The sequence below is a fragment of the Rattus norvegicus genome, chromosome 13 (assembly GCF_021556685.1).
Source record: "Rattus norvegicus strain SHRSP/BbbUtx chromosome 13, alternate assembly SHRSP_T2T, whole genome shotgun sequence".
Classification (NCBI taxonomy): Eukaryota; Metazoa; Chordata; class Mammalia; order Rodentia; family Muridae; genus Rattus; species Rattus norvegicus.
The window spans coordinates 23,736,458-23,750,469 of record NC_141546.1 but is presented as its reverse complement, the minus strand read 5'-3'; the positions used below and the strand labels follow the sequence as shown (position 1 = coordinate 23,750,469).

The 14,012-nt window shown below is 38.3% G+C and overlaps 1 protein-coding gene and 1 non-coding gene across 3 annotated transcripts in view; one reads left to right on the top strand and one right to left on the bottom strand.

The window, feature by feature from the left end:
• Serpinb7 (serpin family B member 7) overlaps positions 1–14,012 on the bottom strand; it is a 72,555-nt gene that overhangs the window by 18,991 nt on the left and 39,552 nt on the right. For both annotated transcript variants that reach the window (XM_087579892.1, NM_130404.2), the window contains 1 exon segment: positions 13,757–13,873. In XM_087579892.1, the coding sequence (XP_087436018.1) occupies positions 13,757–13,873 (117 nt within the window).
• On the top strand, positions 9,061–9,190 carry LOC120096417 (small nucleolar RNA SNORA17). The gene has a single exon (XR_015636434.1). It is a non-coding gene; the product is annotated as a small nucleolar RNA SNORA17 (small nucleolar RNA).

Sequence of the window (14,012 nt, the reverse complement as noted above, 5' to 3'; positions counted from 1 at the left end):
AGAAATTAGTAAGTGGCCTAGAGACCATTGTGATATTTTGGTGAAGAATGTTGCTTCTTTCTGCCTTATCCAAAAAAAATTGCCTGAAGCTAATTTGAAGAGTTGTAAATTAATCACCTTGGCAGAGGACATTTCAAGACAATCTAGTATCTACTACAGTATTTGGTTATTAATAGTCAATCTTATACAGGTATATAATGAAAAGGAGCATGATAAACAAGGAAAAATATAAAATGTACAGTTTGAGGAGAAAAAGAGCATCAGGAAATATAATGGAGCTAAGTCTGGTGCTTGAGGAGATAAAACATTTAAACAAAAGCCTGAAGGTAAATGGAATGTAAGAAGTGATGATGACCCCACCCATCTAAGCTTCTAATTTATGCAAAGCCACTTAAGAAAAGTTTAAGTGATGAAGAAAACTATTTACATATGTAACTAAACAAAGAATTTAAATTCCAGCCCCAACTCAGGTGAGAAAAAAAAAAAAGCTGCTGAAGTCAGGCTCATTAGGACTCTTCCTAATGGAAAGTCCAGAAAGGCCATTGGATAAAGCTGTAAAGGTGTTATAGACTCCAAGATGATTGGGATGCCAGTGATATGGAATAGATGTAAAGAAGAGCTGTTAACAAGACATGGAACAAGCCCAAGTGTGTTATAGTAAAAAATCTGGACAGAGCTGGAGATCTGAAGAGCACTTTGACATCAGACATGGAGTGTCTTAGGGTTTTATTGCTGTGAACAGACACCATGACCAATGTAAGTTTTATAAAGGACAACGTTTAACTGGGGCTAGCTTACTGGTTCAGAGGTTCAGTTCATTATCATCCAGGTTGGAGCATGGCAGCATCCAGGCAGCCATAGTGCAGGAGGAACTGAGAGTTCTACATCTTCATTCCAAGAAAGACAGGGACAGACTGAGCATCCTCAGGAAACTAGGAGGAGGGTTTCCAAGACCACCCCACAGTGACACACTTCCTCCAACAAGTCCACACCTTCTAATAGTGTCAGTCCTTGGACTGAGCATATGCAAGCCATCAGATGGAGGCACAGAATTGGGAATTTGCCAAGCTGGGTATAAGTCTTATATTTTCTTAATGTGTATTTTCTTACTATGCCCTCTTCCCTTCCTTTTGTAATGGTAATATATATTCTGTTCTCTGGTAGGTTAGAAGTATGTGATCTGCTTTTTTATTTTGACTTTTTCAGGAGGTTAGAGTTTAGAGATTGCCTTGAGTCTCAGAAGAGACTTTGAACTTTAGATTTTGAATAGTATTGATATATGAATAGATTATAGAACTTTTGAAGTTGGACAAAATATACGTTTGCATTATGATATAGCTACAAGATTATTGGGATCAGGATGTGGAATGTGGTGATTTGAATATGAATGGCCCTCACAGGATTATATGTTGAACTTTTATTCATCAGGGAGTGTCACTATATGGGAGAAATTAGGAGCTTTGTATGCTATTGTTGGGGTAGGTGTTGTCTTATTGGAGTAAGTGAGCTACTGGGTGTGGGTTTTGAGGTTTTAGAAGCCCAAGGCAGGCACAGTGGCTTTATTTCTTTCTGAAGCCTTCAGATCTAGATGTAGAACTTTCAGCTTCTTCTTCATCAAGTCTCCCTGGATGTTGCTATGCTTCCTACCATGATGATAATAGGTTTGAAACTCTGAAAGTAAAACATACGAAACTCTAAGAAAACCACCAATTAGGTGTTTTCTCTGATTATAGTTGCCTTGGAAATGGTGTCTTTCCACAGCAATAGAATACTGACTAACACAGAGTTCAAGGATATTTTGTGTATAGTGTTTAGGAATACATCTTACTTTGGGTAAATTGACTTTCTAAACTATAATTTTACTTACTAAGTGTTTAGTACTTCTAGTAGATTTTTGATAAATCATTTACAGATAGATAACTAGTTGCCAGAAAAATAGAGATGGTACATATGTGCTAATATGTAATAGATGATAGATAGATAGATAGATAGATAGATAGATAGATAGATAGATAGATAGATAGATAGATAGATGGAGGGAAATGATTGACATATATACATGTGATAGGTGACAGATATATCAACCTATTGGATAGTTAAGCTTTACTTCTGAGTTGAGTATATTTCATTCCTTTTTCTCAACTAGACATTTAGTATTGTATGTAATGTTACATATAAATAATAAGAGTGACCATCATTGTCTTATTACTGATTTCAGACAAAATTCTTCCAATTATTTTTGATATAGCAATATATATTCTATCTCTACCTATTTACTAAGAATTATTACTATGCAATCTTATTTTTAATACCTTTTTCTGCACATATTTAGGCAATCATATTCTTTTACCCCTTAATTTTATTCATGTGGCATATTGTATTTATTAATTAATATGTGCTGAAACCATCTTTGCATTCCAGACACAAGTCACACTTGGTCATTGTAAATGATTCTTTTAATATGTTGTTGAATTTTACTTGCAAGTGTTTTATTAAAGAATTTAAAAATCCATAATCTAGAAAGAAAGTTGCCATTAATTTTCTCTCTTAGTAGTGTTCTTGTGTAGCTTGTCAGCATTGGCCTTTTAATAAAAATTTGGAAGTATTTACACTTTAGAGATTTTTTGGGAAGAGTTTCTCAAAGACTGACTGATCTGTCAATATCTGGTAAGCTCAAGACTTCCTGACCTTTTCTTAGAAGGGCAGCTTTTCATACATAAATCAATGTTATTCATTACAATTCTCTTCAAGTTTCCTGTTCTTTTGATTCAGCATTCATAGGTTGTATGTTTCCAAACACTTTATCATTTATTTTAAATTATACCACTCATTGACATATAATTGTTCATAAAGATTTCAATATTATTTAGATTAATTTGTTATACTGTCTTATTCTTTACTTTTGGTATTATTTGAGAAAGTTTTACTTGCTACTCTAATTAAATGTTTGTGAATTTTGTAATTGTTCCTCTGTCATCTACTAAATTTCCATATGCTATCATATTCCTTTATTACATTATTTGATAAATGCTTCATATGTTTATCTTTTTCTAATTTATTGAACTGTAATACCTTGTTTATATTTGCTTTTTTCTTTTTCACAGTAGGTGTTTACTGACACAAATTTATTTCTTAAATCGTGCTTTTTATGTCCCATAAATAATGGATTATCTTTTTCATTTATACATAATTTTATTTTACTTTTAATTTCTTTCATTGCTCTTTGGGTGGGAAAAATGTTCACGATTTACTATATGGAACTATTGTGATTAGAATTTTTACAGTTTTTATCATTATTGACCTGTAATACATACAGCTTGAGGTCAGGGATGGTGATTCCCCAAGAAGTTCTTTTATTGTGAAGAATAGTTTTTGCTATCCTGGGTTTTTGGTTATTCCAAATGAACTTACAAATTGCTCTAACTTTATGTAGGAATTCTGATGGGGGTTGCATTGTATGTGTGATTGTTTTCAGCAAAATGGCCATTTTATTTCCTGAACATTTTATTAGATATTTTTTAATTTACATTTCAAGTGTTATTCCCTCCAGTTTCCAGGACATAAGCCCCCTATCCCATCCCCCTCCCCATTCTTCTGTAAGGGTGTTCCCTCCCCATCCACCCCCCTTCCTGTCGCCAACATTCCCCTACACTGGGGGTCTAACCTTGGTAGGACGAAGGGCTTCTCCATCCATTGGTTCCCAATAAGGACGTATTCTCTGCTACATATGAAGTTGGAGCCATGGGTCAGTACATGTATAGTCTTTGGTTTAGTCCCTGGGAGCTCTGGTTGGTTGGCATTGTTGTTCTTATGGGGTTGTAAGCCCCTTCAGCTCTTTCAATTCTTTCTCTAATTCCTCCAATGGGAGTCCCATTCTCAGTTCAGTGGTTTGCTACTAGCATTCGCCTCTGTATTTGACATGCTCTGGCTGTGTCTCTCAGGAGACATCTATACTTGGTTCCTGTCAGCATGCACTTCTTAGCTTGATCAATCTTATCTAGTTTTGGTGGCTGTACATATATGGGCCACATGTGGGGTAGGCTCTCAATGGCTGGTCCTTCAATCTCTGCTCTAAACTTTGCCTCTATATCTCCTCCTATGGTTATTTTTGTCTACCCTTTTAAGAAGAAGTGAAGCATCTGCATTTTGGTCATCCTTCTTCTTGAGCTTCATGTGTTCTGTGAGTTGTATCTTGGGTAACTTAAGCTTTAGGGCTAATATCCACTTATCAGTGAGTACATACCATGTGTGTTTTTCTGTGATTGGGTTATTTCACACAGGATGATATTTTGTAGTTCAATCCATTTGCCTACGAAGTTCATGAAGTCCTTGTTTTTGATAGCTGAATAGTACTCCATTATGTAGATGAACCACATTTTCTGAATACATTTCTCCATTGAAGGGCATCTGGGTTGTTTCCAGCTTCTGGCTATTATAAATAAGACTGCTATGATCATAGTGGAGCATATGTCTTTGTTGTATGTTGGAGCATCTTTTGGGTATATGACCAGGAGAAGTATAGTTGGGTCCTCAGGTAGTGCAATGTCCACTTTTCTAAGAAACCTCCAGACTGATTTCCAGAGTGGTTGTACAAGTTTGCAATCCCACCAATAATAAAGGAGTGTTCACATCCTTGCCAGCATGTTTTCACCTGAGTTTTTGATCTTAGCCATTCTGACTTGTGCGTGGTAGAATCTCAGGTTTGTTTTGATTTGCATTTCCCTGATGATTAAGGATGTTAAACATTTCTTTAGGTGCATCTCAGCCATTCAATAATCCTCAATTGAGAATTCTTTGTTTAGCTCTGTACCCTATTTTAATAGGATTATTTGGTTTTCTGGAGACTAACTTCTTGGGTTCTTGTATATATTGGATATTAGCCCTCTATCTGATGTAGGATTAGTAAAGATATTTTCCCAATCTGTTGGTTCCCATTTTGTCCTAATGACAGTGTCCTTTGCCTTATAGAAGTGTTGCAGTTTTATGAAGTCCATTTGTTGAATCTTTATCTTAGAGCAATAAGCCATTGGTGTTTTGTTCAGGAAATTTTCCCTAATACCCATGTGATTGAGACGCTTCCCCACTTTTTCTTCTATTAGTTTGAGCATATCTGGTTTTAGGTGGAGGTCCTTGATCCACTTGGACCTAAGATTTGTATAGGGTGATTAAAAATGTACTGCTTTGCATACTTCTACATGCTGACCTCCAGTTGAACCAGCACCATTTGTTAAAAATGCTATCATTTTCCATTGGATGGTCTTAGCTCCTTTGTCAAAGATCAAGTGACCGTAGGTGTGTAGGTTCACTTCTGGGTCTTCAATTCAATTTTACTGGTGTACCTGCCTGTCTCTGTACCAATACCATACAGTTTTTAGCACTATTGCTCTGTAATACTGCTTAAGGTCAGGGATGAAGATTTCCCCCAGTAGTTCTTTTATTGTGAAGAATAGTTTTTCCTATCCTGGGTTTTTTGATTATTACAAGTGAACTTACAAATTGCTCTTTCTAACTCTATTAAGAATTGAGTTGAAATTTTGATGGGGATTGTACTGAATCTGTAGATTATTTTCAGCAAAATGACCATTTTTACCATATTAATCCTGCCAATCCACAAGCATGGGGGAATCTGTCCATCTTCTGAGGTCTTCAATTTCTTTCTTCAGAAACTTGAAGTTCTTTTCATCCAAATCTTTCACTGGTTGATTACAGTCACACAAAGATGTTATTCATTATTTGTGACTATTGTGAAGGATATTGTTTCCCTAATTCTTACCCAGCCCCTTTAGCCTTTGAGTAGAGGAAGGCTACTTATTTACATGAGTTAATTTTATATGCAGCCACTTTCCAGAAGTTGTTTATTAGCTAAAGGAGTTTTCTGGTGGAATTTTTGGGGTCACTTAAGTATACTATGATATCATCTGCAAATAGTGATGTGTTGACTTCTTCCTTTCCAATTATTATTCCTTTGACCTCCTTTTGTTGTCTAATAGATCCTAGCCATATTGTTGTCGGCTAGGATTTCAAGTATTATATTTTATAGGAAGGTAGAGAGTGGGCAACCTTTTCTAGTCTCTGATTTTAGTGGGATTGCTTCAAGTTTCTCTCCATTTATTTTAATGTTGCCTGCTGGTTTCCAGTATATTGCTTTATTGTTGGTGGGATGGAAAGCTGGTTCAACCACTCTAGAAATCAGTCTGGCAGGTCCTCAGTAAATTGTACCTGAGGATCCAGTTATACTACTCCCAGGCATATACCCAAAAGATGCTCTAACCTATAACAAGGACACATGCTCCACTGTGTTCATAGCAGCCTTATTTATAATAGCCAGAAGCTGGAAACAACCCAAATGTCATAGAGAAAATATGGTACATTTACACGTTGGAGTACTACTCAGCTATTAAAAACATGAAATTCTTAGGTAACCCAGTCCCAAAATAACACACAAGATATGTACTCATTGATATTAGCCCAAAAGCTTGTAATACCCTAGATACAATTCACAGATCATAGGAAGCTCATGAGAAGGAAGACCAGATGTAGATGCTTCAGTCCTTTTAAGAAGGTCGAACAAAATACTCAAGGGAGGTAGAGGGTGGGAGGGACTTGGGGAGAAGAAAGGAGTGGGAGGGGGAAAAGAAAGGCAGGATCAGATATGGGAGGAGACACAAGGTCAGGTTTTGAACATAGGTGTGTACCGTTGGAGGATGGGGATCTGGGGGAAGCCACGGGCAAGTCCCAGATGCCAGGAAAGCAAGAGGCTCTCAGGACACAACAGAGATGAGATAAGCTCAAATGCCCAACAATGTGGGGAGAGACCCTGAAGAGACCATATCCAGAGGTGAGGCAAGGGCAATGGTTGGGGGATGGGACCACACACCCATCTCCAAACTTTTTAGCCAGAACTGCTGTCTAAAGGAAATACCAAGACAAAGAGTGAAGCAGAGACTGAAGGAACAGTCATTCAGAGACTGTCCCACCTGGGGATTCATCGCATACAGGGACACCAAACCCAGACACTACTGCAGATGCCAAGAATTGCTAGCTGACAGGAGCCTGATACAGCTATCTTCTGAGAGGCTCTGCCAAAGCCTGACAAATACAGAGGTGAATGCTCACAGCCAATGAGCACAGAATGCTCATTCTCAGCATGGGGACCCAAATGGAAGAGTTAGAGATAGGACTGAAAGAGTTGAAGAGGTTTGCAATCTCATAGGAAGAACAACAGTATCAGCCAACCAGACCACCCAGAGCTCCCAGGGACTAAACTACCAACCTAAGAATATGCATGAAGGTACCATGGCTCCAGCTGCACATGTAGCAGACAATGGCTTTGTCTGACATCAATGGGAAAAGAGGCCCTTGGTCCCGTGAAGCTTAGATGCCCCAGTGTAGGGCTATGCCAGGGCGGGGAGGCGGGAGTGGGTGGGTGGATGGGGGAGCCCCTCATAGAAGAGAGGGAGAGGGAGAACCTGGAAAGGAGGTAACATTCGAAATGTAAATAATTTTCCAATAGAAAACATTTTATAGTTCATGCATGTATGCAATATATTGTGATATTTATTCATATCACCCTCTAGTATCTCCCTTCCTTTCCCTCTGTGTCTCATACCCTTCCCCATCTGTCTTTTCTGAGTTTGATTTTTTCTATTCTAATGTTTTGTTTTGTTTTTTTAAATTAGAGTTGTAAGTGGGAAGAAGAGCTAATAGAACACATTTAGTTATGAAATATAAATGCTGGGGGAAAAGAGACAGCAAGGATAACAAAATGCTTTTTTGTATTGTTCATTACAGGGAACAAATAAGGACTTTCTAGAAGCATAAAACATGATACTCTCTTGAGGTCTTAAATAGTATAAAATTTATCTTGAAACTGAAGTATGACCCAATACACAACTATGAAAACACACAGAGATATGAAAGACTTCCTTGAGAACATGGAAATTATATTTGTATATCACTTATCTATATAAAAAGATAGATTAAAATAAATGTAATAAAATTGGAATCCTCAAAAAACTTCAATTTCAAGGATGATTGGAAACACTGATATACAAAAGACAAATATAAAATAATCAGAAAATAATGAAAAATCAAGAATATGTGTCTATTTGTATAAAAACATAAAAGAAGGAATTTCTAGGAAGTATGTTAACTGTTCAGAATAAGTCACAAAGGAAAGCCTAGCTCAGACCAGATACTGGTGATACAGTAACTGCTAATATATTAACAACTGTACATTTAGGTATTTTTCTAGCTAATACTTAGTAGCATATACACAATCACCAAGGAAATCTGCAGCAATGATCTGGATTTGCAAGGCTGCTTAGGGAAGAATGGCAATGTTTAAGGAATGGTTAAAGAATGAATTCATGAGGAGTGGGTTATAACAATGAATACACTGAGAAAGGAGAAAAGACAAATGATTGAATAATTCAAAAAGCTGAAGAATTTCTCTAGTCAGAGGTTAGCAACTTGCTAGTTTTGAATAGATTCAGTGATTAAATTACTAAAACATCAGGGGCGAAAGGTCAGAAAACTATACAGAAAAATGTGGGAAGAGCATCCACTGGGTTAGAAGTTCCCAATTCACAATAGTATTGAAGATACCCAAATTACACAGTATGTCATTTGCAGTATGTAATTAGTATAAAGTATAAAAATAGGAAGTAAAATAATCAGAAGTAATGATTGGATCTTTTAAAAACCATATTATTTATACAGAAAATTTTTATCAATAGTATTTTCATTCATAATCAAATATCAATAAAAAGAACAACATAAAAACAAAAATGGAGATCATCTAGCTTGGGAATTTGTTATATTTAAGTTCAAGAATAGTTTTTAGAATCACTAACTGTGAGCACTGCATCAAGTGCTTGGACTTTAAGAGTATTTGCCAATCTTCCAGAGGTCCCAAGTTCAGCTCCTAGCACCCATGTTGGATGGATCATAACCCTGTAACTACAGCTCTAGGGTATCCAATGACCTCTCTAGCATACTCATGAGCACATATCCCTAGAAAGACACACATTTATAGGCATCATTGAAAATAAGAGAGATTCTTCCCCTAGAGTTTTGCAGGTAATGAGGCTGTATCCTAAAACATCAATAGTTGGCAGAGAGGAGAAATGGCATGTCTATGCTCAGTGTTCTGACCTGTCGAAGTCTAAATGTTCAGTAGCTTAACACTCCCCAAAAATGGAGAGCCAGAGATGACAGTCAGTCTGACACCAGGGGTACAAGGGGAACAGGGCTCCCAGGATAAAGACTTAGAAGAACCCAGAATAGCACCATGGACTCTGGTGGGAATGAGCCTGAGACACATGGAGTACTCGGGTGGGCCCAGACTTGGAGCTAGTGTAAGCTGACCATCAGTCAAGTGTCATGCAGGCCTAGGAGAGGGGCAGAACATGCCTGAGATGACCACTGTCCAGTACCCTAAGGCATGAGCAGAGCATAACACTCCTGAGACTGCTTCTGAGATGACTCTAGACACTCAAAGATCCCAGATGTCACTGAAAGGAGCAAGTAAGTAGTGGAGAAATGGAAGAGAAAGAGAACCAGAAGTGTGTAAGCACAATGAAGAAAGGGAGAACTGCTGACTTGAGGGACTGAGGAACAGCCTGATGTGCATAGCTGGTTATGGCACCTGTGATGATGGTAGAGTCCTGGCCTGTGCTGCCTCTAGACTCCAAGTCTGGCTTCATTATCCTGCATGGTCTATGGTCTGTTACCAACAAAGGCCTTGTGGACACCCTTGGTCTGGGCTGCATCCTGGGGTGTCTGGGGGCTATACAGAAATGTCTGCACCCATCACATGTGCGTCTTTGGAGAATTGGCTCTGAGAATATGAGAGGAGAAGTGCTGACCCTGTCCTTAGCCAGCTGTAGTACTTGGAAGAGTGGTATTTCACACTGCAGGACTTAAGGGTGATCCAACCCAAGGATGTGAGCATCCTACCATGAGCCATACCACTAATATTTTTAGCAATGGGGTGAACAAAGAAGAGATACCCTCCTTCCCTCTCACTCCTCACCACCTCCCCCAAGAAGGCAGGAGACCTTGCTCCCCAAGTTTATGAGAGCTGGAAAGCTGGCCCTGCTTCTCACATGTCGCAGCACATGGGTGAGCAGGTCCTGCTCCTCATCTGGGTAGAGGTGACCCTGGGAGAGCTGGTCCTACAATTTGTCTGCTGTTTCATAGTAAGATCAAGGGACAGATATCCTCCTGGCCCTCACCCCTTGCTGCCTATGGCAGTTGGGAGAGTAGCTGTGACATTCAGGAGAACAGACCCTACTCCTCAACTGGGTGATACAGTACAACTGTCCCTGGATGTGGGGGTTGCAAGTAAACCAGCCTCAACCTGTTAGGATAAGAGAACTGGTCTCACAACTTGTGTCCTATGTAGTGGCATGAATAGAATAGACAACTTTCTCCTTTCCCTTGTTCCTTGGCAATGGCAGTTCGAAGAGCTGGCCCTGGGATCATTAGAGTGGGAGAACTGACCCTATCCTTCACCAGCTATAACACTCAGGAGAGTAGGCCCTGAACCTCTCCTGGGCAGAACTTTAGAGCTAGCCCAGCTTGCAAGGGTTGATGGTCCGAGGTCATGAAAGCTGGAGAGAGAGTGGGTTGACCAGCTTAGATATTTCTCAGACCCAGATCCAGATCTGTGAATTGGTCCACCCCAATATCTACACCATCGATGAATTGCTGGGTGCTTGAAGAGGTCAGTCCTACATGTCTATATCTACAGAATCTCCATGAAAGAGGTGACAACAGAATATCTGAGAGGAATCCCAGTGAGTTTGCAGAATTGATACAATATCAGAAACCAGAGGCCCTAAACCAAACAAAGTCATTTCAATGACTAAAATATGGCATACTGTAGGGCACACTGTGATATACTAGAGCTTCCACAATGAAATTGTTTTTCTTTGTTGAGGAGAAGGTTGCAAAGGTGGAGGGAGGGTACAAGGGGAGAGGAAGATAAATGGGATTAGAGTGCATGATATAAAATTAACAAAGAACCAATAAAAGCTAAAAAGATAAAAAATAGAAGGGGAAGCAGGAATAACCAATTATATTTGTAGATGTTTGAGAAGACAAGCAATAGCAAAGTTGCTTGATAAAATCTCATGGAATTATTATCATATATTTGCCTAAAATTATAATAATATGTTTATAACATATACGTTTACACACACAAACACACACACACACACACACACACACTAAAAGTAGTGAAGTCACTTGAGCTGACAATGCTCCCCATAAAAACTATGGACTAACAAAAATCTCACAACCAGGCATGAGAAACTTCCTTTTGAATGGCCACTCAGAGTAATAAAAATGACTCCAAAAACTATATAAATTATTGATATAGTCCTGCTTGTCTCTCAGGAGTTGAGTCTGTGTTGTTATTGTTGAAGATAGCACAGACTTGGGACAGAGGACTCAGATGATTCAAGCTGGATCTGAACTGAAAGCCTCTTTCCTACAGTCTCTTTTATCAATCCAGAATATACTATGTTAGCTTCCAAGGGAGAGAAAAATTAAGCAGTCTGACATGTTTGAAACACCTATGAGTCAAGTCCTGCTAATGACCAGGAAGACAATATATACATAGTGGTGCAGTAAGTGGCACTCACGTGTTGATGGTACCCAAGAGACTAACAAGATTTAAGACCCCTCAGTAGGAGAGAAAAGTGAGGTCATGGGCATTAGAAAAGAATCTATTACTACTATGTCTCTAGAGCAGCATATTCCAAACTACATTATAAATCGTATCCTTATACCAACCCTCATCAAAGAAGCTTCTCAGTACAGAAAATGGAAACTATCACAGAAAACCACAACTAGATACAATACAGAGATCAACAGATCACGGGAAGCCCAGCCCCAACAGAAGCATCCACATCACAGCTTTCGAATCTATGGCTCAGAGAAAATCTAGAAAGAGTGGATGGAAAGACTACAAGAACCAGAATACCAAGAAATCTTTTGTGATACAATCACTTTCAGAAATGAGTAATCAAAAGATTAAAACACTGGCAATATTAGGGGACATGTTAACTTGGAAGGGGAAACTTTCTGAAGGGGCTCGCCCCTAGGAAAAAAAAATAGGTAATTAATGGTGGCTAAAGAGACGAAAATGAACCTCTCCCATGGATTAGCCTCTTTATTGGTTGTCCAATGTAAAAGAGGTTAGTACTCAAACCATATACATACAAACAATATATATGTGTGTATGTATATGTATGTGTATATACATTTTCTCTGTTTTCTTGTTATTTGATTATTTAGTTACAAATATATTTTTGGTTAAAAGTGTGTGTATGTGTGTGTGTGTGTGTGTGTGTGTGTGCATGTGTATGTGTGTGTGTGTGCATGTGTATGTGTGTGTTAGCCATAATAATCAGAGAGAAAGATGCTCTCTATTTGGAAGTAGTGGAGGTAAAGTAAGGGTTGGAGAGAGGTGACGTGGAGGAGCTAGTGGGAGGAAAGTGTCAGAAGTACATTTTGATTAAAATGAGTGATCTCCCTAATTTCCATGATCTTGATCGAATCTTGCTTTCACCGTGCCACATGTAATTCTTGCTACAGTATCTTTTCATGCCATGAGAGTCAGGAAAAAGAAGTACATGGGAAATTGTTGTAAATAATAACATAGTAGACAAGTCAACTCCAAATTTAAATGGTTTAGCATTTCTTTGAGAATGAGTTAGCAATCTGCACGGGAATAAGAAATTCAAATATGATAAACACAAAATGGCTCTCTTAAAACTGCATAGAAACCTTTTGAAATGATGGAAAAATAAAAAGTGGCCTATTACCTTCAAATTGGCAGGACACCAAAGGATTTGGGAGTGGTTCTGGGGAGGGACAAAGTATTTCAGTGGATGACAGTCAGAAAGAACAGTAATGGTTGGGTGGAATACAGAGAGTTGGCAAAGATACAGGAGATTTACCCAGTGTGCAACTGAAACAGTTTTATGGATGGTTGGTTGAATAGTAGATAAATAGAAGGGTGATACATTCCCAGAGAAATATGGGAAATTTGGCTGCTTACAAGTCCTAACCAAATGAATAGCTTCTGATTATCAAAATAATGAAGGTTCCAAAATAAGCTGAGTGCAGTAGTTTAGAGAGTATAATTTGCATCTCATAGCCTTTCAGTACACAAGGTACTGTGATGATGCATTGATTCTCAATAACATTCAGAAATATTAGTCAACTGACATATATATCTCTTGTTAAATCTGAGCTTCTTCTCTGCCAATGTCTGCAATGGCTGACCTTATTTGGCTATTTCCTTGGGAAAAACTCATGTAAAAACAACATCACTAAGAGCAAAAAGCTAGAAGAAAAAGCGAGGAGTCTAAGTGAGAAAAAAACAATGACAAAGAGGGCCAACTCACTGGGAATCACAACTGTCTCAGTAGACCTGAAGCTCAGAGGAAGCAGTAGCTCAGCTCTACAATAATAGACTCCCTGTGTGCCCCATTACCACTTCTAGTTCCAGCTCAACTCAACATCACTACTGGCAATGGCCTCTGTCTTTGTAATCTGTCCATCAGCTGAACCATCCTGAATATGGAAATCACTGGGTGGAAAGGTAGTATTTTGAAGATCATAGTAGCAGCAACAATAATAACATTTTATGCCTCATAGGAAAGAAGAAGACATTATTCATATGATAGATTGGACAAGGTTCAAGTTCAGAGTGGATGTAACTGTCTGGGATAATACTTACCTTATGAAAATCAAACACTTTCTCTGCAAAAACTCCATTGGCAATGCTGAGTTCATAATCCTTATGAGATGAGTTTATGTCAGCAAGAACTCTTTTCAATTGATATTGCAGTCCTAGCTGTTTTCAAACAGAGGCATACAAATTCAATTTCATACTGCACACATGCATACTATCACTTAACATGAAATAAATCACGTATATTTTTTCTATAAAAGAACTGGAAAATATTGCTTCAAAAGTAGCAAATTCTCATACA